At 40.2% G+C, this 25,411-nt stretch overlaps 2 protein-coding genes and 1 long non-coding RNA gene across 8 annotated transcripts; all 3 read left to right on the top strand.

Annotated features, from left to right (window-relative positions):
- The first annotated feature begins 478 nt into the window (after positions 1 to 478).
- On the top strand, positions 479 to 25,411 carry LOC117760104. The gene is made up of 2 exons (XR_004613614.1): positions 479 to 513; positions 22,317 to 25,411. It is a non-coding gene; the product is annotated as an uncharacterized LOC117760104 (long non-coding RNA).
- plin3 (perilipin 3) lies at positions 4,478 to 15,025 on the top strand. Of its 5 annotated transcripts, none has more exons than XM_034582861.1 (8): positions 4,478 to 4,612; positions 8,542 to 8,631; positions 8,883 to 9,078; positions 9,387 to 9,469; positions 10,579 to 10,810; positions 12,470 to 12,810; positions 13,120 to 13,338; positions 14,081 to 15,025. In XM_034582861.1, the coding sequence occupies exons 2-8, from the start codon at positions 8,563 to 8,565 to the stop codon at positions 14,219 to 14,221; spliced, it is 1,281 nt and encodes a 426-aa protein (XP_034438752.1). In that variant the 5' UTR covers positions 4,478 to 4,612; positions 8,542 to 8,562; the 3' UTR covers positions 14,222 to 15,025. The 5 variants fall into 5 exon arrangements, with proteins under 5 accessions (XP_034438752.1, XP_034438755.1, XP_034438751.1 ...); XM_034582864.1 differs by having other exon boundaries at positions 4,517 to 4,773; positions 13,123 to 13,338; XM_034582860.1 differs by having other exon boundaries at positions 4,521 to 4,773.
- On the top strand, positions 15,230 to 23,682 carry zgc:77486 (uncharacterized protein LOC405808 homolog). 2 transcript variants are annotated; one of them, XM_034582872.1, is made up of 6 exons: positions 15,230 to 15,422; positions 16,603 to 16,802; positions 17,172 to 17,283; positions 19,537 to 19,664; positions 20,132 to 20,239; positions 21,914 to 23,682. In XM_034582872.1, the coding sequence occupies exons 2-6, from the start codon at positions 16,643 to 16,645 to the stop codon at positions 22,060 to 22,062; spliced, it is 657 nt and encodes a 218-aa protein (XP_034438763.1). In that variant the 5' UTR covers positions 15,230 to 15,422; positions 16,603 to 16,642; the 3' UTR covers positions 22,063 to 23,682. The 2 variants fall into 2 exon arrangements, with proteins under 2 accessions (XP_034438763.1, XP_034438764.1); XM_034582873.1 differs by lacking the exon at positions 15,230 to 15,422 and adding an exon at positions 15,465 to 15,918.

The following is a 25,411-nucleotide window of genomic DNA, read 5'->3' as shown; positions in this document are numbered from 1 at the left end:
TTAAATGGGGATATAAACTAGTTCAATGGCTATTATATTGAACGCATGCAGATGGCAGTCCATCTCATTTCTCGTGTGTGTCTTCCATTGTTATTATGACCAACTGATTATAGGCTTTCAATTTAATGTGGAAAAGGCTCAGGTGTCTCCAGATAAATCTCTATAAAAGATTTATGTCTTCTGCTCTCATATCTGTGGAAATATGGTCAAATTGCCAATTTATTGCCCTTATCTTGAAAGGTATGTCTTCAGGCAGGAAAGAGAAAGTGAGATGGGGGAGTGGGGGAGGATGGAGTGATCATTTTACTCTGAGGGGTGAGTGATTTCCCTCTTATCTGCTAATCTTCAATTAGTCGATATCCAGAACAATTTTGGCCTCAATAACTGATTGTTGAAGCCGAGTGAAGAGTTGAGCAGGAACAGATGAGAGCCTCTGGGGCACATGTTGGTCTCTTTTGCACAAGAGTGTGGTGGCTCTAATGTGTGTGTGTGTGTGTGTGTGTGTGTGTGTGTGTGTGTGTGTGTGTGTGTGTGTGTGTGTGTGTGTGTGTGTGTGTGTGTGTGTGTGTGTGTGTGTGTCTTTTAGATAGGGGCACATTATGCAGAGGTTGAAATTGCTTTGTAATTCATGAACCTATCGAACGATAAGAAGGAAAGGAGCCATATAACTAGTCAAGACCATAAAATGTATATAAAGATGTGCAACGTGTGTCCACTTCCACAAGCCAAAATATCTATAATATGAACACTGCCATTTTGGGTTGAAGATGTCACTTGGAGCCACCTATAAATGTTCTTGACCAATCGTGAGTCAGTCTCAGCTGTCCATCATCATGTTTCACCCCATTTTTATAGCATCAAATAGCTGATTTAAACCAAACTTACTGCAAAACGTAGCACTTGAACATCACTGTGATAAGAATGAATTATCATGACAAAAAACATCTTTGTGAAAAATCTATTTGATATTCTAATTTGGCTCATCTCCCATCTACTAACATGGAGGAGGCTGGCTTTATGACCTACACTGCAGCCAGAATCCAGGTGGCGATTAATAATTTACGGGAGCTTTCATGTCCTCTCTTATATCTGTCCAATCTTTATATCTATGACAACAACCCATATTTACATTTCATTATCAAGCAAACTCTTCTGGTCTTTCAGCAACATTAAAGTGGAGCTGTCATGTCATCCATCTTTATTTACAGTGCGTGGTCAAGACCCATCAGACTCATGTTGTAAACTGGACTGTTGTCAGCACAGCCTGGATTTTAAACTCGGCCAAAACAAAGCTACAGTGATTATTATTCAATGAATTTCTGATAGCAACATTAGAGGTAATCTGTTTCCTTTCTCTGAAGCCCGGTGCTGGCGTTTGGGAAAATACAAAGGGGGCACGTAATGAAAACTGTAAACTGGCTTGAATAATAAAAAATCCTCTCCAAATGAAAAGGCAGAGTAAATAGAGTCTCAGTGAGGATGATACACAGGCAGCATCCAGCAGAAGGCCAAGCCACTGTGTGGGTTTTACAATGCCAAAGTATTATGTGAATTCCACATCAAGAGGAACAGTTATGTTACAATGACATCCCAGACCTAATAAGTACATTCAATTAATGCATCTACCGTCACAGCCTGTTCTCCTTTACCAAGCGTGCCCCCATTTTCCTGCAGATTTTTTAAATATTTAAATATCAAATATGAATATTTAATAGAAAAAAAGACTGCTGTGGAGTTGTAGTGCATCTGCGGTGAAGAGATCTTAAGGATGTAAATGTGAATGTGTGTTGTTGCTCTGCGTGGGCGAGGCGAGGGGGAAAAAGTTGACTTGATGGGTAAAGACTGCCCTCTCAGGGTTCACTACATCAACTGCACTTAACATGGTCATCTGACTCTGCACCCAGCTCAGTCAGCTGGCTGTATAAACTGTACAGGGGGGGGGGGGGGCAGGGAATGGACACACTCTCAATCAGGATTTACTTAATTTGAGGTGAATTGTTTAGATATACAATTAACAGTTTTTAACACAGCATAATGAAGTTGTTAGCATAAATAAGGATATCTTATGTGTTTGGTTTTTTTTTGTGGTAAAAATTCTTATGTTTGTCAACAGCTCTAACTTCTCCAGTAATTAATGCATAGACTGAATGATCAATAACATTGTATTATATAGCTGTATGAACTAATTCTCATATTAACCAACTATAAAATGTGCATAAATCAGAAAAACTGTTGATAAACATGAATGAATTTATAAACAATTATTTTTTACTATCTTATAACCAAAAAATATTCACTGGATTTCTGCAGCTTATCTTGTGGCTTTCCTCAGCAGAAGGTGTCCGACTGCAGTAAACATAAAGTATTCATGGGTAAATTATTGTTAATTGTTAATTATTGTTACACATTGTTAATCGTTTATTTGTTTATATAACTGTGTTATATAACATTACAGCAATATGAGTATCATACAAATACAACCTCCCCATGATATAAATGTCCTATTGAGGTCAACTGATAAAGCTGAGCCATCCTGCTGAAATCCCGTTCAATCTTCAGTGGACTTTGTACAGAAGATCTGAAGTTGATAAATAAACAATAGTTCTGCAAGGATTTTTGTTATTTTAAATCTCACCTGTATACGAAATGCGGACTGAAGTATCCTGGCTACATGATTGTGCTACATTTATAATTTCCCCAGTATAATGGAAGGAGTATAGAGATCATTTAGTGAAAAGTAAAAGCAGCAAAAACAGTTTAATGAGACAACAGGACTTTTATCTGATCATTTCAGTTCTGAAAATATGCATTAGTGTTATTATAATTTCGTTTCATTATCAATGATGGAAAGTAAATGAGTACATTTACTCAGGTACAAGTATAATTTTGAGATATTGATGCTACTCTATACCTCAACTCAACTAAATTTGAGATATACATATTGTAATGTCTATTATACTTTATTTATTGGACAGTGTTAGTGTCTAGTTACTTTAAAGATGAACATACCAAGCTTTTAAAATACACATTGCTAAATAAAAATGCAGTTGTTTGGGACCTTTTTAACTTCTTGAGTCTAATGAAGAGCAGTGTGTTGTCTCGGTCACATTACAGAGGTCTATGTGTTGTTAACAGCTCCACCAGATGAAGCATTTTTCTTCTACTTTCATTTCACTGAACATTAAAATGACCCAATGTCTCACCTTAAATGAAAATGTGTGAAAATGTCACAAAAAAAATTTGAAAAAAACAGATATGTGTATCAGAGATGCCTTTGTTGTATTTTCCTCTGCCATTAATCATGTGTGACCCCTCAGATGTATCTGATGTCCCAGTTTATAAAACCATATATAAAGTCATTCAAACCAACTCCACCCACCTCCAGCTGCTACAACAGTAATATGCAGCTTTTTCCATGGAGGTTTTTTACTTGTAGGGTAAAGGGATATTTTTTTAATTGTTTGTTTTACTTGAGTAAATGATCTGAATAGTTATTCCATCTCTGGACATTATGACTGATGCATGAACATTAATATCTGAGCAATAGATGGAGATTATTTGAACTGTTTCCCTTACTCTCTGAACTGTTCATATATATTGCATGTGAAATCCTAATGGAATCTTCAAGTGCTTGTTAACTCTCCTCTAGAAAATGTGCAATAACTTATATATACATGTACTTATACAGTACATGTCCTTCTCGTCCAATGCTTTTGATTGTACCATTGACCCTTTGTTAACTTACGTACGACAAATAAAACTTGAAACATGAACATGAAAAAGTAATATAAAAATATATTTGCACTCTATTAATATATAATAAATAATGTACTTTTGTGTACATTGTGTTGGAATCCAGTATGATAGATAGATAGACAGATAGATAGATAGATAGATAAATAGATAGATAGATAGATAGATAGATAGATAGATAGATAGATAGATAGATAGATAGATAGATAGCTTTAAATGTCACAAAATGATCCAGCATTTCATCATATCAGCGAATGGAAAACAAAACAAAACAGCGCAACGACCTGTGTTCACACTTAATTCCTCCACCAAGATTAGTTTGTTAATCCACGGATAATATGCAGATTTCTCACAAGGACACAATAGTTACTTAATTCACACACAAAAAATTTGTACCACTGCAAAATTAACATATTATAGTCTTTTATGTACGTCTTTTATAAAAGCACATTCCAAAAGAGCCAATGAAAAGTGCTTTACAAAGAGAAAAATACAAACAAGAAAATAAAACATCAAAAACAAAAAGTAAAAATAATGTATCATCATTTAAAATCAAAGACAAATTATATAATACAAAATATAAAATTATTATTATTAAAAATATTTTTCTGGAAATCTGATATAAATCTGTAGTGTAGCCAATCGATCTGTTTCGTAGCCTCCTCTGACTCTATGTACTGCAATGTGATTGGTTCAAAGTTGCTAAGACAGTCCCACACTCCGCCCTCATTGGTCAGCCTGTGTGTGAGAACCTCAGCCCCGCACAGGGGGAGACAGGGGGCTGATCTGGAGACTGCACCGGTTCACTGACCAGCAGGTCACCGCAGGACAGACCAACAACAACAACCAGCTCCCAGAGGTCAGGGATTCAACGGCTTCCCCCTGTTTTTATCGTCTTTAAACCAACACCTCCACGTGTTAGCCATACCTGCTAAGTTAGCCGCTGTCAAACTAAAATCACTTCCTTCTGAGGGCCGAGGAGACGTGTGAACAGAAGTAAACACAGGTTAGTAAACACTGGTTAGTAAACACAGGTTAGTAAACACAGGTTGGACGAGTTGTGTGCTTATTGTGTGGTTGAAGTTCGGTTGTCTGTCCTTGTTCCTCTTGTCGGTTAAAGTTCATCAGCCATAAAGTAGAAGAGGTGACAGCTGCTGACGTCACACACTGCGCCCTCACCTGAGAGAAAGCCAGCTGAAGATCAATATGTGAATTTATAGGAATATTTATCCAGATATATTTTACAATATATCAAGACTCTGCAACTTATAGACACTAAAAAGTATCAAAACTTTACTAATGTACAATCAACTTTTCAGTTTCCCTCACTTTCATTTCTTTTCTTTAGATATATGTTATATATCATTTATAAACCTAATGTATGTAACGCCTTATTTCTAATATGTATTTATGTGTATGTCTGTTTATTTAACTATACTGTCCCTTTAGCTTCGACGTTTGTATATATATATATATAATTTTTTTAATAAAGTTGTAAAAGGAAAAACACCAGCTGAAATGAGATCACTGGAAATTCCCCTGACCCCTGATCAGGGTTATGAGCACAGTCAACATCAGACATGTTCTAAAAAGGTTGTGGCAGACGTGACCTGTGTCTGCTCCACACTGGATTCCTTCTGGAATTTACTTCAGTGACTGCCAGTGTATTTCGTACCAGATGTCCTTGTTTAATTTGTTGGGCTGAAGTGGTGATTTCCAAACCTTTTAGCTTTAAAAATGAAGCAACCTCCTGTGTCGACATGAGTTATGAGCAGCTCATCCAATGAGTGATTTTCAATTTCTCAGACTGATCCATGTGAGAGAAATTGATTGGCCTGAACAAATGGCGTATCCATTATTTCATAAGAAAAAAGAGTCGCGACCTCCTCGTGCTTTAATTATCACGAGGTGACTTGAAGGATCTCTGCCTGATCTCACTGATCTGTGTCTGTCTACACTATTATAGATAGAAATGATAAAACTAAAAAAGACAGTGTCATTTTAATGAACCTAACCCTTCTTCCTTCTCTGGTTAATTACCTCCACCAAGAAGTTATATTTTCACCCCTGTCTGTTTGTTGGTTGTTGTTTTTTTTGCTTGTTAATAAGATTACGCAAACATTACAAAATGGATCACAACGAAACTTGGTGGAAAGATGTGGTATGTGTCAGGGAAGAAATTATTAAATTTTGGTGTAGATCCAGATCAGGGTCGGATCCAGTAAATTCTTATAGCTCATTTTCGTGCGCTATAAGTCATCACTGATTTCCAAGGGAATAATTCATCGATCTTGAAAAATGTTTAGAGGATTGATTTCTGTAAGTGTGTGAATTTAAGGTGACCGTTTGGCCTTGGCAGAGGTATGCGCTCTACTGAGTGACTTATAGTCCACTCTCTATTAGTTATGTCCACATTAGCAAATATCTCTCTGTCTGTTTGGATCCTGGACAGCTGCAGTCTCTGTAACCCACTCTTTAGTTGTGATATTTCTTTTGTTTCAGCTCTAACACTGTCCCCTTTGACAAGTGTCTCAATAGTTTCCTGGCGATACATCAGCTTGTGTGTTATTATCAAAGGTCACACAGTGTTTCACTTTCTGAGCGAGCTTAGTCACTATTCATTTTCCGAAAGGGGATGATGTGGCTCAACAGTGTGAGGATGTGACAAACAATCTTACATCGAATGAGGGAAAGGCCACATTGTCTCTTTAGCTGGACTCACATCAGTGAGATGATGATTTCTGAAAGTTAGAAACCGTTTTTTCCGTGTTGCCCAACAGCTTTCCTCATCATGCGAACTGTGTCTTTGGAAATTATCTTGGGTCCATCTCAATCTGATATCGGGGAGCATAGTGTAAGACGTTGCTTTGGAATACAGCCAGTGAAAGTTTTATCGTCAACTGCCTCTCAGAAAAAAAAGAAAAAAAAAGTTGCTCAACAAAGCTGTCGCAACAAAATGCAATTCGCAATCACACAAAATTCCAGCGAGATCGCCTGGGACTGGAGAAGTCATGAAAAGCTTCAGAGAGAGTATTTTATTCACTGTCGACATCTAGAAGAATAAACAATGGCTCTATGTATACGAAGGTCATCTGTGGTTAAAACGTACATGTAATTTTGTCGGGCAGGAAGGCTCGCTTTTAGAGTTGGGCGATATGGCCAAGAGTTATATGAATTGATATTGATAATAAGTTATCGTAAATATCACGTTCGTAATTCTTTTAAGTTCAAAGACGTTTTGCTCCTGTGTGAAGGTTGCTGTTTTAAACTCTAACACAAAACATAAAACGTCACAAATCTGAGGGAGAACATTAAATAATAATAATGATAGTGTTAATAAGAAGAAAAAGAACAAGAAAAACATGATATTTATCACAGGTCACAGCTTGTTGGATTCAGTCGTCATGCTACTGCTGATGTTTCTCCTGCAGTGTGATCACAGAGGTCACGTCCTTTTTTCTGACTCATCCGCCCGATACACATCAGGTGGAACGTGTCAGATGCTTGTTAACAGTGTTGAGGTAAAGACAGGTGGATTGGTGTCCACCTCTGTCTCTCTGCACCATCTGGTAGAACACAGACAGATGCTGCCCACATGCTGGAAGACGAAGGAGGAGGAGGAGGAGGAGGAGGAAGATGTTACTGCAGGGAGGTCTTTCTTATCTGCTAACTCCAGTTTCCTCATCTGCATTTCTTTGATTGCTAAAATTATCAATTAATCTTCCAGTTTGTTTCCAGATTTAAAGTATTAGAATTTAGTTTAGTTTTTTGCATTAAAAGTGAAACATGTATACTATGTACATATTCTCTGTATTTCAATTATTTTTGAAAAATCTTTTTTATTGTATTTTTGTACTATCATGCGTTCTTTTGTCAAATTCTGACTATATGCTGCTGTAACGAGTTAATTTCTTTGGTGTGGGATCAACAAAGCTTATCTAATCTTATATTTTATCTGTGACGTATTATGTCACTGTAGAACAAACACGTTCTATATATACATTTAACAATAACGCAGTAAGCAATTTAGCTGGGTTAGGGTTAGGGTTAGGGTTTTGGACTGTTATTTTCTAAATGTTTATTTGGTCAATTAAGTAAATAATTATCATGATATAACACGTATATATAGCATTACATTGCAGATTTACCACACAACTAGTCCTATCAGTGCAGGGATGTAATGATTCTCTCAATCCAAGTGTGTGCGTGTGTGTGTGTGTGTGTGTGTGTGTGTGTGTGTGTGTGTGTGTGTGTGTGTGTGTGTGTGTGTGTGTGTGTGTGTGTGTGTGTGTGTGTGTGTGCCACTATTGTTTGATTAAGTTGTGTTTCACTTTCTTGTGCCGTAGGGAACTTCACACGTGCATAAACCTTGATCAGCCAAACATTACAAAAAAAAACATGTAACATTTCATGAATGAATCCCCACACTTTTGTACACCCACTCTCCTCTCTATACTTCAGAATGCTATGATGCAAAAATACAGCTGTGGGAAAATAGACAAATAATTAACACTCTAAATGGTATCATTATCCAATTTTTATCTCAAAACACAGAGACTTGAATTGTTTACATGGCTGCAACATTTTTACTTTAGGGGGCAGTTTCTTCCTCGTTGCATCATAGTGTTGATAAATAAATGTAACATGGCTGCATTGCCTCTGCCTTTATTACACTCTCTGACCAGACAGCAATTTCCATTTCACTTCAACAAAGAGGAAGACGCACGTCGTGCATATGAAGCAATGTGAGGTGACTCCCTGATTCTGACTGTCCATATTCTGTGTCAGAGATCGAATCCAGCAGTCACAATGGCAGACAGTGGGAAGACTAATGAGAGTGGAGCTGCAGCAGCAGAAGCAGCTCATGGAGACCAGCAGGTGAGGAGCGCTGTGACCCAGAATGACACCCATTACAAAACTGAGGCCTATTATGAACTCATTTGACATTTTGGCACACTCCATTTCAATGAGCTATATTAAGTGAATCACTCATTATCCCTAAGAGCACACCTACTGTAGACTGTACTGAATTGATGATATTGATGTGCGATGATTTATGGAGGCGGTATCGTGTATTTCAAAATTCTTTTCAATGACAGCAGTGGTGGTTCTGTTAATATTTCTCCTAGAATGTTGTTTCCAGGGTGAGCAACTTGACACTGGTCAGTTCAGCTTACGAGGTGGTTTCCAGCGCCTACACAAGCACCAAAGACAGCGTGCCCATGCTGAAGGGGGTGATGGATGCAGCAGAGAGTGGGGCCCGAACCTTGGGAGCAGCTGCCACCACCGGGTCCAGGCCTCTCCTGGACATTATAGAACCACAACGTGAGTTCTTCTCCCCTGTGAAAAAATATGATGCAATATATGTGCAACCACAGAATTTGAATTAACTATAAATGAATGTAGGGTCCACTTGTTACTATGCGGCTAGAATACAACATAAGACTAAAAATAGGTCTCTTCTTCTGAAAGCAGTATGTTTACTCATTAAAGCCCTTTCAGCTCCTGCTGTACAGTAAACATGAAGCTGTTTAATGACTTTTTGTTGTTTGCTGCTTTGCTCCTCTCCGACAAATTTAGCTGATGATGCTTGTTATACTTTTATTCAAAGGAAAATATTCTGTTTGTGTCAGTTGCCACAGTAAACGAGTATGCCTTGAAAGGTCTGGATAAGATGGAGGAGAAGCTGCCTATTCTTCACCAACCAGCAGACAAGGTCAGAAAAAGGTTTTCTTTCGCTGCAGCTATTGTTCTTCTCCTTTTTTACTGTGGATGTGAATTGATTCATTGATTTGTTTACCGTTATCACTGTAGGGCTTTTCACCTTCCGGCTACATCCACACTACTTTAGTTTTGAAACGGCATTGTCAAACTAAAACGATCTCTGTCTACTCGACCATTTTGCCTCCGTATCAGTTTTAATCCCCGTCCATACTAACACGACTGAAAACGCACGTCATGTGACGACTCACGTATAGTTGGCATGCATGTGCCGGTGTAAACAGGAAAGCATGCGCAGCCCGGCAGAAGTTAGCTTTGTCCCTATTCAGGGGCTGCAATACATCGGAGGCTGCATTTGAGGAAGGATGGCGTCACAGTGGCGTGACTAAGCTGTCTTGTTTTGAAGGCTCCTTCAAATGTGGTCGACAAATGCATCCTTCCATTCCTGAGCAATGAAGGATCCAATGGGTGGATCCTTGTTTTGCCAACTTATCCCATGATTCATTGCACACCGGTGGCAAAGCTAACAAGGTAGCAATGCGATTTGCTGAGCTGTAGTAAGTGCAGGAGCTCAAAGAATCTAACAATGCAATAGCAAGCTGGTGACGAAAAAAAGGAATCCTTCGTAGACTGAGAAGGTCAAGCCGAAATGAGAAGGTCTGGTCTACGAACCATTACCAACTTGCCCCGCTCCTACTATCACCAGGCCTTCATAGATCGAGTAGTCTGCGAAACATCAGGCTCCTGATTTAGGACAAAGCACACTACAGGTATCCATTGCAACAATTTATGAACAGTTGCTGTTACCCACTTGTAATATAACTTAGCCATGGGTTAAACTGCCAACAGGCAACAATGTAAATGATTGGAGATAAATGTTGACAGATATGACCAGAGTATAAATGGATAATACACTGTGGGGTGTCCTTAAAAAACAAAAACAAGCCTCCACTTCTCTTACTGGTGCACCCTACTTTATCACTCTGTTAGCTGCTCCTTGTCCCAAATGTCATGTCGCTTGATAGGATACGATCTATGTAGAAAATGTTTGTCACACCACCATAACTCCAAGACTATCTGATAATCTGTTCTTTTGTTTCCCAGGTGGTGTCGGACACAGTAGGTATGGTGTACCAGTCGGTGGCAGGTGCCAAAGACACTGTGATGGGGGCTGTGATGGGCGGTTACGAGCTGACCTGGGCGGCAGTCAGCGGAGGTATCACCACCGTCATGGGCACCAGGATGGGCCAGATGGTTAGCAGTGGGATGGGCCTGGCTCTCAGCCGATCCGAGAGCTGGGTTGACAACAACCTGCCAGTCACCGAGAGGGAGCTGGGTCAGTAGCTGTCCTAAATGTGGAAAAAATAATCAGTCCATGAAAACCAGGGGAGTAGTTAAACCCATATGTTTCCTGCTGAGATGGAGACAGGTGTGTTTTGACAGTTGGATCAAATGAAGCTGAAACAAGGCTGCAATTGAAATTAATTATGGACGACGAGTGGTCAGTTTTCTTTTGTTGTCGCAGACGATTGCAGATGATTGAAGGGTAATTTATGAATATTTTCCACCATATAAAACTGAAATATGATCATGTTTTATTGCAAATTTGATTCAATCTTGTGCTCCGTCGATCATAAATGAAAACAAATGGCAGTTTCACTGAAGTGCTTCATAAAACCAGTAACAGGTTCAATATTATTTTAGGATGTCACACACACCTTTATTTTAAGATCCATCAATCAAAGTTTTTTTTCCGCCCTATGCTTTTGTATCGTATTGTAATTTTTACATATTACAAACAGAGCAAAGTGAAACGTTTTCTTTGTTCCTAAATTTTTTATTTGGTAGCTGCTACACCAACATAATCTGAATCCCATTTACTTTCAGTGAGGCCTTTATAACGTTTCAGTTTTGTTTTTAGGAAAATCATTTTTTCAATTTAGTTATTATCTTTGTATCACTTACATTACTCCAACATTGATTTCCTACATTATAGAGTAAGCATCCAAATTGCAACTGGCATCACTGCAACTTACTTAAACTTGATTTATTGTAATGGTAATGTGTGAGCATGATGGCATTAGCACTATTTTCCATTTACTTTGAGAGTCAGTAGCTGGCACTCGGTCTGTGCTGCATTGATCTATAGCTCAAACAGCAAATTTAATGATGCTATCCACTTAAATGATCACTGTAAAGGCAAGACAGTGTGATATGGTAAGATGGGAGTGATCATGATAAAGTGTCTGGATCCGGACACATCAGTGGTTCATGCTATTCATAGAGAGGGAGGCAGGGCACTCCCAGTCAACTTCCCTTCTGTTAGCTTGGCCCATGAAGCATCCACAGTTTCCAACACTCACAGTTTTGACACCTGCTACTGTGATGTCATGTTATGGTGACAACCTGCCATACTAATATAGCAAGAGGCCGTCCTGTTCTCTGGTTATGGATATGAAAAGGATTCGTCTGCAACTATAATCAGCGGTAGCAGCAAAAATACCCATAATGGCAGATTCAGTATCACTTAAGTGGTTACTGTGGCAAAGACCGACCAAAGTAGCTTTTAACACAGGCTGTTACTCTGCATACCTCTTAGCTTCCACAGACTGATGGCAGGGGCAGTGAAGTGATTCTCAAGTCTTCTTGTCTCTCCTGAGCAGATCTGCTTTAACCATCAAGTAACCTGCCACGAACAGATGTTTGGTTTAAAGGGGATGGATCCCCCTCATGCCCCTACAAATCGCAGACCAGCGATAATCATACCTAAATATTTTAAATCATATTAAAATTCTAATTGATGTACATCCGTGGCCTGCTGTGAAATAATTAATTCTGAACCATCAGTAATGGGATTTAAAACGTATTTTGCAGTTTCACTTATTTTCCATGAATATGAAAATGTATACTGATCACTCACAACATTTAAACCAGTTACCAGTTTTAATATTGTGGAAGATCAAAATATAAGATTTAAATATTTTTTTTCCCTCAGCTGCTATCGCTGAACCTGCCACCAGTGAGGTGACGACCCCGTCCGACAGCCCCAGCTACTTTGTCCGCTTGGGGAAACTTTCTGCCATGGTCCAGGAGCGAGCCCTGCAGCAGTCCCTGGTCCGTGCGCGGCATGCCAGGGATGCCACCTGCGCTGCGGTGGCTCAGATGACCAGTACTATGGACCTGCTCGAGAGTGCCCGGACCAGCCTGGGTACGGCCAGTCACCAGATAGGAGGGGCCTCTGAGCAGCTGCTGCAGCGCTGGACAGAGTGGAAGGAGAAGCAGGCTGGAGCTGGACAGACCGACTCAGAGACGGATGGGACCAAAGATGAGTCTGAGGTCAGGGCTGAAGCAATTGGATATTGAACAAATGTTTTCTAATCAGATTATGTGTGCATTTCATAGCATTTACAGCGCATGGACTGTACAGGATGCACACTCTAGTGTCTTAGTATATTACATTAAAAAAAGAAAAAAACTGAATATGATCCCATTTCTCTGAGATGGACAAAAGCAAGAGATCTCATCAACAATAAAACACACTTGCATTTTAGAAGCTGACTTTGTGTTGTAATCCCTTTTCTGAAATATGTGGAAATGGTGTGATATCATCTAACAATTCATTTATTTGCCATTTTCTGTTCACAGCAGCTGGAATGGCGGGCCCTCTCCATGGTGCGTGGTCTAAGTGAGCAGCTGCGGTCAGCATGCTCCAGTGTGGTTTCAAGTGCTCAGGGTTTGCCAGGTGCCGTCCAGGACCAGTTGGCCAGTGCAAGACGATCAGCTGAAGAACTGCACTCCTCCTTGGGGAGCGCCAGCAGTCTCACACCTGTCCTTCTGGAGCGGAGCCGTCACCGCCTGACCCAAGTACTGATTCTGCTACACTTTGTTTAGTGTGGTGTTTTATTTTGCTGCATTGGCTCAGCTAAGAATAGTTCAGTGCTTCATATTTTACACTCTTTGTTTCAATACTATCACTTAACACAACTAGAATAGCCCTCAGAAGAATGGACACCTCTGCCGAGGCCCCACAGTCTCTTTATGAGACCTCATTTAAATTCACTAGCTCCAGATTATTTAGATCTGCACCGAATTGCACACACTCATAGATCAGTCCTCTAAACATCTTTTTTCATCAAAACCATAAATTATTCTCTGAGAAATCAAAGAAAATTTTGAAAAACACCATATCTCTAAATCTTAAAGAAAGTGCTAAAAAATATATATCTTAGGGGTTCTTCCTTGGGTTGTACCCCAGCCCTCCACAACATCTCAGGGCATTTGGTTGAGCAGTTTTTTGTGTAATCCTGCTAAATAACAAACACTTAAAAAGTCTAAAGTGTCGTAGTGAATATAAATTAAACAGGAATCTCATGCAATTACTACAGTAGCATTCAGTCTTAGTGGTATCTACTCATTTATGTGTTTTTATCCAACTACGACAGTCAAGCATGCTGTATTTAGTAAATGTGCACAGCTAAAACGTCAATATTACCCACCCACAATAAAGCTTAAAATGTTTTGTCGGTCAAATATTTGCTTTGACTATGTGTGTGGTTAAGAAACTGAAACTGTGTTAAAAGCTATACTCATATGCACTTGTTCCCAGGTTCAACAGTCTCTGGATGGCGTCATGGAGTATCTGCTAAACAACACACCACTCAACTGGCTGGTGGGGCCCTTTAACCCACTGATCACTGAAAGGGCCGAGGAAAAAGTGGCGATGGAGCCTGCTGTCCAAGACAACTAGATTTCAAGACCTGGTTGTGTTTCTCCTTCACCTAATAATCAGTGTGGCGACAGAGGACCGAGGTTTACTGTGGATAGACCATTTAAAGAAACATTTCATATATTTGCTTTAATGAAAGATGGCTTATATTTGTATAATATTGTAGTCATGATTCATTTATTTTGAACTCATACGTTTGTTATTTAGAAGTTAGTTGAATTTTTATTACAACTAAAAGAACAGGCCCGAGGCCTTAGAGTATGACGGAGTATTAGGGCTACATTGAAGAAAAACAATTCTTGAGATATCAAGAACAATGTGGTAATATTACAAGAATAATGTTGTAATTGAGAAGACAGTGATGATATCATGAGAATAAAGTCATAATTCAATGATTTAAAAAAGTTTTAATACTACGGGAATAAAGTATTATTGCAAAAATAATGAAAAAGAAAATGAATAAAAAAGCATCAAGGATAATCTGTGCTCGTTAAAGTCCTGATGCTTAAGATAACGTGGCACTGATGAGCCAAATGATCAAATATGTCATTATTTGTGAAATTTACACAAAAGTATAAATACAAGATGCTCTACATTTCTCATTGTAATGCAGGCGACAAGCAGATCTTCTGATTCCCCCTCTGAAATGAACCATAGCTTTATTTTCGTAAGGTTATGACTTTATTCTTGAAATATATTTACTTTACTGTTGATGCCGTAAAAGATCAACATATGTTTTACATCTGTTGTTAATCTGTACCTGTATTGCTTTTTGAAAGATTTGTCTAAGTGCCTTCAAAGAATAAAAATCATTCCTGGAGCTAAGACCACTTTACTAATGAACATGTGTTATTTACTCTGCATTTGTTTCTAGATCTGCAGTTTTAATCTCAGTGTATGTGAGTGAGTGTGTGTGCTTGCGTGTGCGTGTGTGCGTGTGTGAGTGTCATGAAGCTGTCAATCAAGTGATATGTCAATAAATCGCCGACACACATTTTGTACATATTTGGTGATGTTGTGGTGATGTGTGTGTGTGTGTGCGCGCGCGTGCGTGTGCGTGAGAGATAGCCGGTCTGAATTGATGCTGGGATGACGTCATGGTCGTTGTTTCGAATGTCGGGAGCTAGCGCTGTGTAGGAGGCCGCGCGCTCTGCTGGGGGACTCCACTTGTACAAACCTGAGGTCCAGGCCCGTCGACAGCCGCCGGCACTTTGACCCCCAGGTACTGTCTCCTCCCCGCCCCGCGGTGAGACGCCCCCGCTGCGGGTGACGGCTTCAGAAAGCGGCCAGGACCCGGTCGGGAGGCGCTGTGTGTTGTGGGGCTGGCTGATGAGGCTAGCGGCGCGGCTAACGCTAGCATGCTAACATCAGCGGTTATTCGCTTTTAAAACCAACGGATTTGTTACGGTCCGTCGCTCGGGACGCTTTGCTTTTTTAGTTTTCTTGCTTCCCCCCCCCCCCCAGCGTGATGGAAGAAGACTCGTGAAGTCCTGCCCTTCCCTTTTGTGTTTTGTGTTTAATGTCAGACCAACAAAAAGCCCTCCAGCCGAGGCTGTTTGCTAATGTTACAGTATTTGCTTTGAGCTGCACAGGACCCCGATTGTTTTCTGCTGCGGACGAACTCAGGCTGGGGACAGTCAGCTGTAAGTTGTGAGTGGAGAGATCGTAAGCGACGTGTTGTTAGCGAGGGCCAGGTCATCGCTGCATTGGGGTTTGGTGTAAGTTTCCTGATGGTTTGGTGAAGACACGTCTGTGGCTTTTGTTGTTTTTATTGTTAACTTTGTCCTGGAACTAAACACCTTGCTGTGCGGCGGCGGCGGGGGGGGGGGCTGCTGAGCTAGCTCCTGGTTTCCCAGATTGTAACTTGTTTTTTTTCTCAGTCTTACCTTGAACCTTTCGTTGTGTATGTTGTACTCAACTGTTCACACATTGTTTCTAACAGAATTACAGCCTAATACTTAGATAAAACCACTGGTGCCTCTTTCTCCATGCTTTCAGGGAAGCATCCTATTATCAAGTGGCACATCTGATCTTGTATTTATGTCCTGTCCCATGTTGCCCTTAATGACAGACATCGTTTTGTGTGGATCACATTCAATTGTAAACTTTAGTTGGAGTGTGTGTTCTCATTTAAGTGTGACAATGTCCAGATCTGCTTTAGTGGCACAACTGGACTCTGTTATTCAGTTGAGGGTGTTGGGGCGTAAACTTGGTTGTTGTTAAAAAATAAGAAAACATTCACCTACAATGAGTTGGTCTTATCCCTCAGTCCCCACATGTTTGCTCCAACTCCACTCTCATGCTCCAATGCCAGTCTCCAAGCTCTTTTAGCTCAAGGACTAAAGTGTGATCAGACAGGGACTGCTTATCATTTTCACTAACTTCTGCCCCCCCATTTTCAGGAACATCCTCTCCCATCCCCCTTACCCCCTCTGCCAGAGCATGGCTCAGGAGACCAATCAGACGCAGGTGCCAATGCTTTGCACTATGGGATGCGGTTTCTATGGTAACCCCCGCACCAACGGCATGTGCTCGGTCTGCTACAAGGAACACCTGCAGAGACAACAGGGCGGGGGGCGATCCAGCCCCCCGGGAGAGAAAGGTAGGAAGATGGGAGAGACGTGACCTAATAAAAAGCTGGGGGAGGCTGGATATGGGTCTGAAAAGTAGAAAAGATAAGCAGGGGGGGGTCACTCAAAATCTCTATAGGCTGTATGGGGTGGTGCTCGAATTTGCTAAAAGGGGTTGGAGAACCGAGGTAGCAGTAGCTGCCTGCACTGTGGCATCAGAAAGCAAGAGAGTGACATATCCATCTGCTGTTTCTCATTAACTCAAAACACACCTGAACTTGGTAGACATACACAGGCAATGAGTGGCATTTAATAAGAGTTTAAGTCACAAGCTCAGGGTTCAAAACAACACGTTCCCTGATTGTTGTCCGTGATGTCTGACTGTTCCTTCCCCCACACAGCTGCTACATCACCTGCAGGATCACCAGGATCAGCTGGTGTGACTGTGGAAAGCACAACCCCAGAGCCCAGTACAGAGGTAGCAGGGACCCCACCCGAGGAACCAACGAGCAGGTATGTTGACTGACGAGAGGAAAATCACTCCGACCTGTATTTTTCTACAAATAAATTGAATTAATTGTTAAATCTAATTTTCAGTGTGCATTGTCAAATATTTTAAGTGGCCAACAAGACTAACTATTGATATGAAGATGTGGAAACTTATCCTGCACATGTTGTTTATCATTATATTGGACATTGTACTTAATTATTCATTAAACTATGATTTAATGGACTTAATGAGTAGATTAGTTCATCACCAGCTCCAACACATTATGTTCTGATGTGCTCTCATTAGTCCCCCTCAGTTAATCAGAGTATAACAGCTTGTCTTGGCAGAAATCTGAGATGGTAGGGTATGCTGTGTGTGTGTGTCTGTATATTTACATCTTGCTTATCAACATACAGTCTCTTGGGATTATATTACAATAATTGTACATATATTACGTATATTTCCAGACGACTCTGCTCTTTGGAAAGAGCTCTTTGCCCGTTTACCCAAAAATGTCTTATACGACAATGTGCTACGCTCATCTCTAACCCCATTTTTACAGAGAAGCACTGTAATCTGAGATATTGCACATTAGAATAGTTGTCAGCGAGGCACAATACAACACAAGGCCAATACAATGCCTTGTATGAGCCAACATTTTATTTAGTTCTTAGAAGACACAGTAATGTATGAAAATCCTCTTTTGCTCAATGTTGACACTGAAAGAAAAAGCTGAAGTGTACTGTAATGTAGTTTTTAAATCTTGCTCAAGGGCCGGTTGTGAAAAATTGCTGGGTAATGTTTAATAATAGTTGCAGACCTAATTCAATTTTAAAATTTAGCATTATGGTCGTCTCCTTGTATGGCTTGCTGCAGATATGCCAATAAAGAAGGTCAGGTTATTTTATTTGTACCCGTAGGTGGATTTGTTTTGCAGCAAAATAAATCGTAAAATAGATTTTTTTTTTAAATTATTCGTACCGTTTTGAAGACAGTGTGATTGCTGAGACAAATATATGAAGATGTCTTGGGAGCCCCACGGCTGTTTTTTTAATGAACTATAACCTGCTGTTTGTGTTGGATTGTGCTAGAGATGCAACTGTCATTTGTTTAAAATAAAACAAACACAGACAAAAGACCAGGGTACATATTAGAAAAGAAAACCAAATAGAAGATTTGAGGGTTAAATATTTTAGCAGTAATTTTTTAAGTTTTATGGAAAACAGATATCACACATTGCAATGCACCAGTTTTTGATGGGTTGATTCTTTCCAGAATCTTGTCAAAAAGTCCAATTGTTTTTTCAGACAAATTTGAAACTGCTGCTTCTGCATAGTATTGTCATCGATACTTGTTTCCACTGAACATTTTTGTTGGCCCTGTCTGTTTTATAGTTGCATGAGTCTTGTCAGTTGTGATATCTCCTCTCATCGAAAGTATTTCTCAGAGTAGTTTTTCACAAAGGCGCTGATGATCCACGATTATTTTTTTTTCTCCTTCAAATCAAATTTATGCCACAAAACGAGAAACAAAAAAAAAGTTTCAGGATAGTTAAGCATTATTTGAAAGGCTGCTAGAGCATCTAGAGCCGTTTTCAGACATGACCTGCGGGTAAAATCCGGAGAATTGGCTAAAGAGTTTACTCAGGGTTTGCCTTTCACACATGCACAACACACTTCTCTGCACGGATGCGTTTACAAGAGCAACAAATCCTCCGCATTATTCTGGCAAGTGTTGGAGCAGACAGAGGCAGGAAGTGACTAATTAACTCCGCTGCAGAGATCACGCAGACACTGGTGACAGCGCTAATCACCACAAACTCTCTAGACATCTTTATCAGTGTCTTCTATGTGTCTGTCACTGCTTTTTCACTGGGAGATTTTAGTGTCTTTTTTTTTTTTTTTTTCATTTTTTGCATCTGTTGCATATTAGAAGCAGGGATCTCCTGTAGTGTTCACACATCGAATTCTCCTGGATTTCTTCGGACATTATACTCGGAGGCCAGGCAGTGAAAGCCCGGAGAGACTGCGGAGTTCAGTCTCACTCGGACATTTGCGTTCACAGGCGCACCTCCTCTGTAGAAAATACGGAGGAACTGCAGAGTTCAGTGCATGTCTGAGAGCGGCTTAGGTTGTCTGTGAATTTTAAGAGGGGTATCACAGATATTTTCATGCAAATAGACATGAATCTCTCTGTCATACATATACTGCATTTATTTTATGAATTAGAAAAGAATTCCTGTGTGGTCTTACATTTATTTTATGTTGTGATTTCAGCCCTAGCTCTCCCAGCCCAGTAACACAGCAGATGACCGCAATGAGCATCTCCCAGGATTCGGGAGCTGTAGACCCTGATCGAGCAGATGGCGAGGAGGGAGAAGAGGAGGGCACTTCCAACAGCACAGGTAGACATCGTAGAAATACTATTCTCTTTTCCCAATCAATTCACATGTCACATGATATGAGTTGCACTTGGAGGACACTCCTTACGTATGAATACACAGACAAACAAAAGGAATTAACTTGCTACCCTCTACCCCCATTTGTCAGTGGTCTGCTGCTGGTTAGAAAAACATGGAGCTTCACTCTGACTCCATTCAAACAGAAAAGAATATTCAAGGATAACACCGCCTCAATCAAGAGGCAGTGTGCAAGAAACCTCCTTCACCTTGGAACCTGTAAAGCTCTTTTCATGCATGACTTATCGTATGTGTCCTTTACCTATGGATTCCAGAAATCCCCACTTTCAAAAATATTAACCTCATTTTCAATGTTTTCTTAGGGTTTCTGTTAGCCTCAGTATTTTACCAGTAAGTGTTAAACATATATGCTATGCTTGTTTGTGACCATTATTGTTCTCTTTTTCCACCAGAGCCACTGGGGGAAGGGGCACAGGCTTCATCTGATGGGGACCAAACCCCGGATAAAAACAAGAAAAAGAACCGCTGCTTTTCATGCCGAAAGAAAGTAGGCCTCACTGGTAAGGAAGAGAGGAAGTTTATGGAGCACACACACACACACACACAAAACTGTGAATTCTTCTTTTTTACTGATAAGGTCCAAAGGTTTGTGAGTCATGAATGTCCCTTGCTGGGACTTTACTCCCCTTATCTGACAGTCCTAACCTGTCAGAAAATGAAATTCAGAATGGTTTAATACACAAATAACATTGTTTTTAATTAGCTCTTTGTTATTGTGCAGCGTCCTTATGTTTTATGGTCCTTTGTGTTACAAGAACAGACATTACGCTTTAGGGGTGTAACGGTACATGTATCTGAACGCACTTGTACTGAACGAATGCAGTGAGTCCACGTGCGGAACTTATTTGTGTGCATCTTAAATTCCAAGGGACAACTTTAGCGAAGGACCGGATGTGCTGTAGGCTCGTAGTCATAGCAACCGCAGACAAACGGGAGTGTGAAGACCCTCCCTCATCATTTAAGTCCGCTGTATAATGACGACGGACAAAGACGAGGGGATCGTACAAAAGCCGACATTGTGCAACTGCTATCGGACATGTAGCTGGTAGCACATCGAACATGCAGACTTGTTTGAAATGGCGTCACCAGAGTGATGCCCACTAACATTAGTGGGACAAGGAAAAAACGAGTTATGTGCAAACCCAGCTCCCCGCGGCAAATAATTCAGACCGTGTCAAAGCAAAAACGAGCGACATAGGTGTTTTTATAGCAGCAGACATGCAACCGTTGTCTGTTGTTGAGAAAGCAGGGTTCAAACACTTACTGAAAGTAATCGAGCCCCGTTTGGAAGTTCCCTCTCATCCGCATTTCAGCCAGCGAGTCACACCAGCCCTTTATAAACCTCTGTCCTTAGAGTGAGTGTTCTCCACAGCGGAGACACTGTTATTAACAGCAGGGCCACCCTGTGTAAAAACTATGTGGAAATGTGTACAAAAGCAGCTGTGTAAAAAAAAAAGAAGATGATTAGATAATGATAATAGTGTAAAAACTATATATATGTGTGTGTGTGTGTGTGTGTGTGTATATATATGAGAGGCACTGTGTTATTGACATTCAAGCTTCCTGTCTTATTGATTTATTTAGAAATGACTTAATATCCATGGCTACCTTCAAGGGCTTTACAATCAAATGCCTGTAACCCACCTTCTCAAAATCTTTCTACCAGGCTATGGTTTGTTGTTAAATACTCCAAACCCAAATACTTTGGTGCAGAGAGAATCATTGTGCAATTAAGTGGTGCATTTCACAGACCAAAGCATTTCACAGTGAACTGCTTGGCCTCCATTTTTTCCAAAGCAGAATTGCCTGACAAGAAACTCCAGGGGGACTATTTAATATTGAATAGCTATATTTGTGTATACGCCTCATCCTGATCACGATCCTCACTAAGAAACTGAAAACAACTGAATACAGTCTGATAATGGCAGTATCCTCAGGGTCCAGTCAAACGTGGTTTCATTTACACACCTATGTTCATTTTCTGGTTTTTTTGTACTGTATTTTTATTAATATGTCCAATTTAAAAGCAGATATACCTCGAGAGGGATGTTGGGTTTTCATCTATGAACCTTTCAACCTGCAGATCTGCTCTATACAATGTGCCAACTCTTGAAATGATGTTCATTATAAAGCTTCTGTGTTTGACTGACCCTGTTTGCTACTCTTTATTAAAGGTTTTGACTGTCGCTGCGGCAACCTGTTCTGTGCCATTCACCGTTATTCCGACAAACACGACTGTCCCTATGATTACCGGAGTGCAGCGGCTGCCCGCATACGCAAGGAGAACCCGATCGTGGTGGCTGAGAAAATTCAGAAGTTATGAGGACTTGAGTGCAACAAGAGTCTCTCTGACTTTGAATTTGAACAATGGCGACTTGGATGAAAACACCTGATATCATGGCTTCATTTGTTCATGGTAGTCTAAGATGGGCGGGTCGGGGTGGTGAGGTCGCAGCCACTGTCCTGACGCTTCCCTAACTAGCCTCTCCCTCTCTCTCCGCTGGTGACTGTGGCTGAACCTGTGCGAGTGTGTGTGCGTGTTCTTGTGTTTGTATGAAAGCGTGTGTGTGTGTCGAGAGTCGGGGAGAGAGCCGTAGAGGCTTTGTGGACATAAACGTTGCTGTGTGGTAAGGGAAGGCATTTGATTTTTACCCCTTTTTGTTTCTCAACTTGGGGGATCGTGTGGTTTATTTTTATACAATCCCTGTAAGATGGTTGAAATGAGACGGGGATAAGCTGTTAAGGAATGTGTTGCAGCCTGGATAACGACACAGAGGTCAATTTTAGGGTCTAGAGAGTTAAAAAAAACAACCTAACTGCGAGATTTCATGTATCAGCGAGACCTTTTAAGGGCTTTGGAATATTATTTTTTTTCTCCCAGACTGAAAATGATGTCAACTCTGTGTCAATTTGGCATTTTATTTTTCTCCTGCCCCTCCAACCTTTGTTCCATGGGTCACCACATGTTGAACTCCCAAGTTTCAGCATTTTCCAGAAATGTTCTTTGATATATTGACTTATCATACTGATATTGGGTGCATGAACAGCTAATGGTGGGGGAAGGTTGGGGAGGGACTGTGTAGGGGAAACTGAGAACCTTGACTTAACTGAGTGATTGAATTATGTGTTCTTTTTTTCTGTTTTAATGAGCGTATGACATCAGAAGATCTATATTAATATATTGTAGTTAGCTTGAATTGTGTGATTGCATTCTATTTATTTTTTATCGTTTGGTTGGTCTGTGCTGGAGGATTGGCAGCATGTGTCAGCAAATCATTGAGATGTGCATTTAACCTTTGCATTTATATTTAAGTAATTCCATCTTAATTATATAACCATTGAAGAAAAAACACACAAGCTCTGACATGATGGATTAGAGTCCAGTTAAGCCGTTACAATTAAGATTTTTGCAGTGAAATGTCCATTGTTCTGGATTTAGAAACAAAGCACAACAAAGTGTGTCAACTTCAGATCACAAGATACTGTGCCACACCTACTCAGTTTTGTTCAGCATCTGGGTCATTCGCAGTTTATATTTGATGTATGCAGGAGCCTCGCTGAGGAAAGGGTGTTCGTGTTGGATCGAGGCGAGGCGTTCTCCTTGAATGCCCTTTTATGTTCGATGGAGTCTGAGTGAAGCTCCACAATTCTCTAACCACCAGCAGACCACTGACAAATGCTGAATAAAAACTGACCTGGGTCGCAGCGGTTACTCCACACACTGACACACACCCTCAGCTAATGTAAAGATTGTTGCGATGCTGCAGAGTTGCTTGCTGTGCTTATACAATGTGCTCAGATTCAGACGAGCCCTTTTACTACGAAGACCGCTTCTAGCTAGCTTCTTCTAGGAAGATCCAACCTACTTGCATGTGTGCAGACAAACGTATGAGGTACCATTTCGTAACTGACTGCACAGTCTGAAATGAAGCTGGAATGTTTTAAAAAGCCACAGCAGTAGCACAATGCATGGCAGCAACCTTGAGGCTCAAGTTAACAGGACTCTAAAGTGTTTTCTTCCAAATGTAAATACCATATGGCTCCTATTCATATAGTATAATCTTATTGTAGATTTCTGCCAGGTAATAAAGGTGGGGGACTAAGGTGAAGAATAGTACTGTGTATAAAAGTGCTTTTCATAATTATCCACAAAAAAGGATTTGCATAGAATGGCACAGAATTAGTTTTTTCCAGCTTGTTTCCCCTTTTATTTGCATCTGCCTGTATCATTTTCAAACAACATTCAGTAGCTGTCTTTACCATGAGTATCTCAACAGACCACGTGGCTTCTTTTTTTCAATACTAGTCCGATTATTAACAAACCCCTTTGAGCTTAATTAACCTCGATGAATTACACAGTATTCCAGTCCGTTCTTTTACCATGCTACTGAAGTCTAGTCATAGCATATAACCCTTAATATTACAGAAAATTTAAAAGGTTTTTGTGAGATGTATACGGGCAATTGAGGTTTAATTTTTTCATTATCGTCAAAAAAGCTTTCCTTGTAAATGATGCTTGATCTGGAGTTGCAAGGTTTTTTCGGAGTATGTGTGTTTAAAAAGCCAATGCAGAATGGGTTGGACATGAATGACACTTCCCTCTTGTACACACAGAATATCATGTTGGACCTAGTTGAGTTTTACTCTGGGCGCCTATGATTGGAAAATTGGCCTTAACCAGGATTCATGTGAAGGTCTTGGCAGTGATGATGGTGAACATGTCTAAATGACTGTGATTGAATATACAAGACTGGGACGGTGTTGTCCTGGGATAAGTCATGTGAACCCCAAGCTGTGAAAAACTAAAACATAAAAGGAGTCAATGCGGATTCTTAAGTGATAATTATGTTGTCGTGGCTTGTGGTCAGAGCAGCTCTGCAGATTTGTGTTCCCTGCATTGTGCCTGCTCGGTTGACGACCAATACAAAATATTTTTTTGCATACAGAGTGCTCAGTTTTTCAGATTGAAAGTGCTGTCAGAGAAAAAACTTGTTTACTTGGGATGATTGTAAATCATGTGGACTTCATGGTTTACAGTTTTCTGTTGACTGCTCATCACACCTCCCTTGTTTTGTTTTTTAAGACATGAGCAGTTTGAATGTAAACCACCATAATTCACACAATAAGCCGTGACATCCTCTATCAAACTACTCAGCCCTAATATTGATTAGGCCCAATTTTCTTACATGCGATGGACAGTTGGATAGCTAAAACTGTTGTTTGTGGTGAAGGACTTGGCACCAGCATTTATGGCAACCATACCTAAGTAATCTAGATATTATCCGTACATTTGTTTTCTCTGTCTGTTGCTCTAATATGATTTTGTTGTTTTCAGTCCCATCTTTTAGCACAGCCTTTCATAATCAGTGTCTTCATCATGCAGGGGTTATGATTGATCATTATGATAATCCTGAACATTGTGATGAGTCTGCAAACTGCAGAAGGAAGGACAAAAGATGTTTCATTTTGTCTTATTGAGGTGCGCTTGAGGGACATGAAATGAAATCTACAATGTTCACAAAAGCTGTAGTTCTTGTCCCTTTGGCACTCCAGTCCCCCAGAAACACCACCAGATATCTTTTTATTTTGTTTTTCTTTTTAAAGATTTAGGATTGTATGATGTGTAAGAGTAAGTATTAAAACAATAAAATCACAAAGTTTATTTTAAAATA

Source organism: Hippoglossus hippoglossus, chromosome 4 (genome assembly GCF_009819705.1).
Source record: "Hippoglossus hippoglossus isolate fHipHip1 chromosome 4, fHipHip1.pri, whole genome shotgun sequence".
NCBI lineage: Eukaryota > Metazoa > Chordata > Actinopteri > Pleuronectiformes > Pleuronectidae > Hippoglossus > Hippoglossus hippoglossus.
The sequence above is the reverse complement of the archived record's forward strand: the minus strand, read 5'-3'. Positions and strand labels throughout refer to the sequence as shown.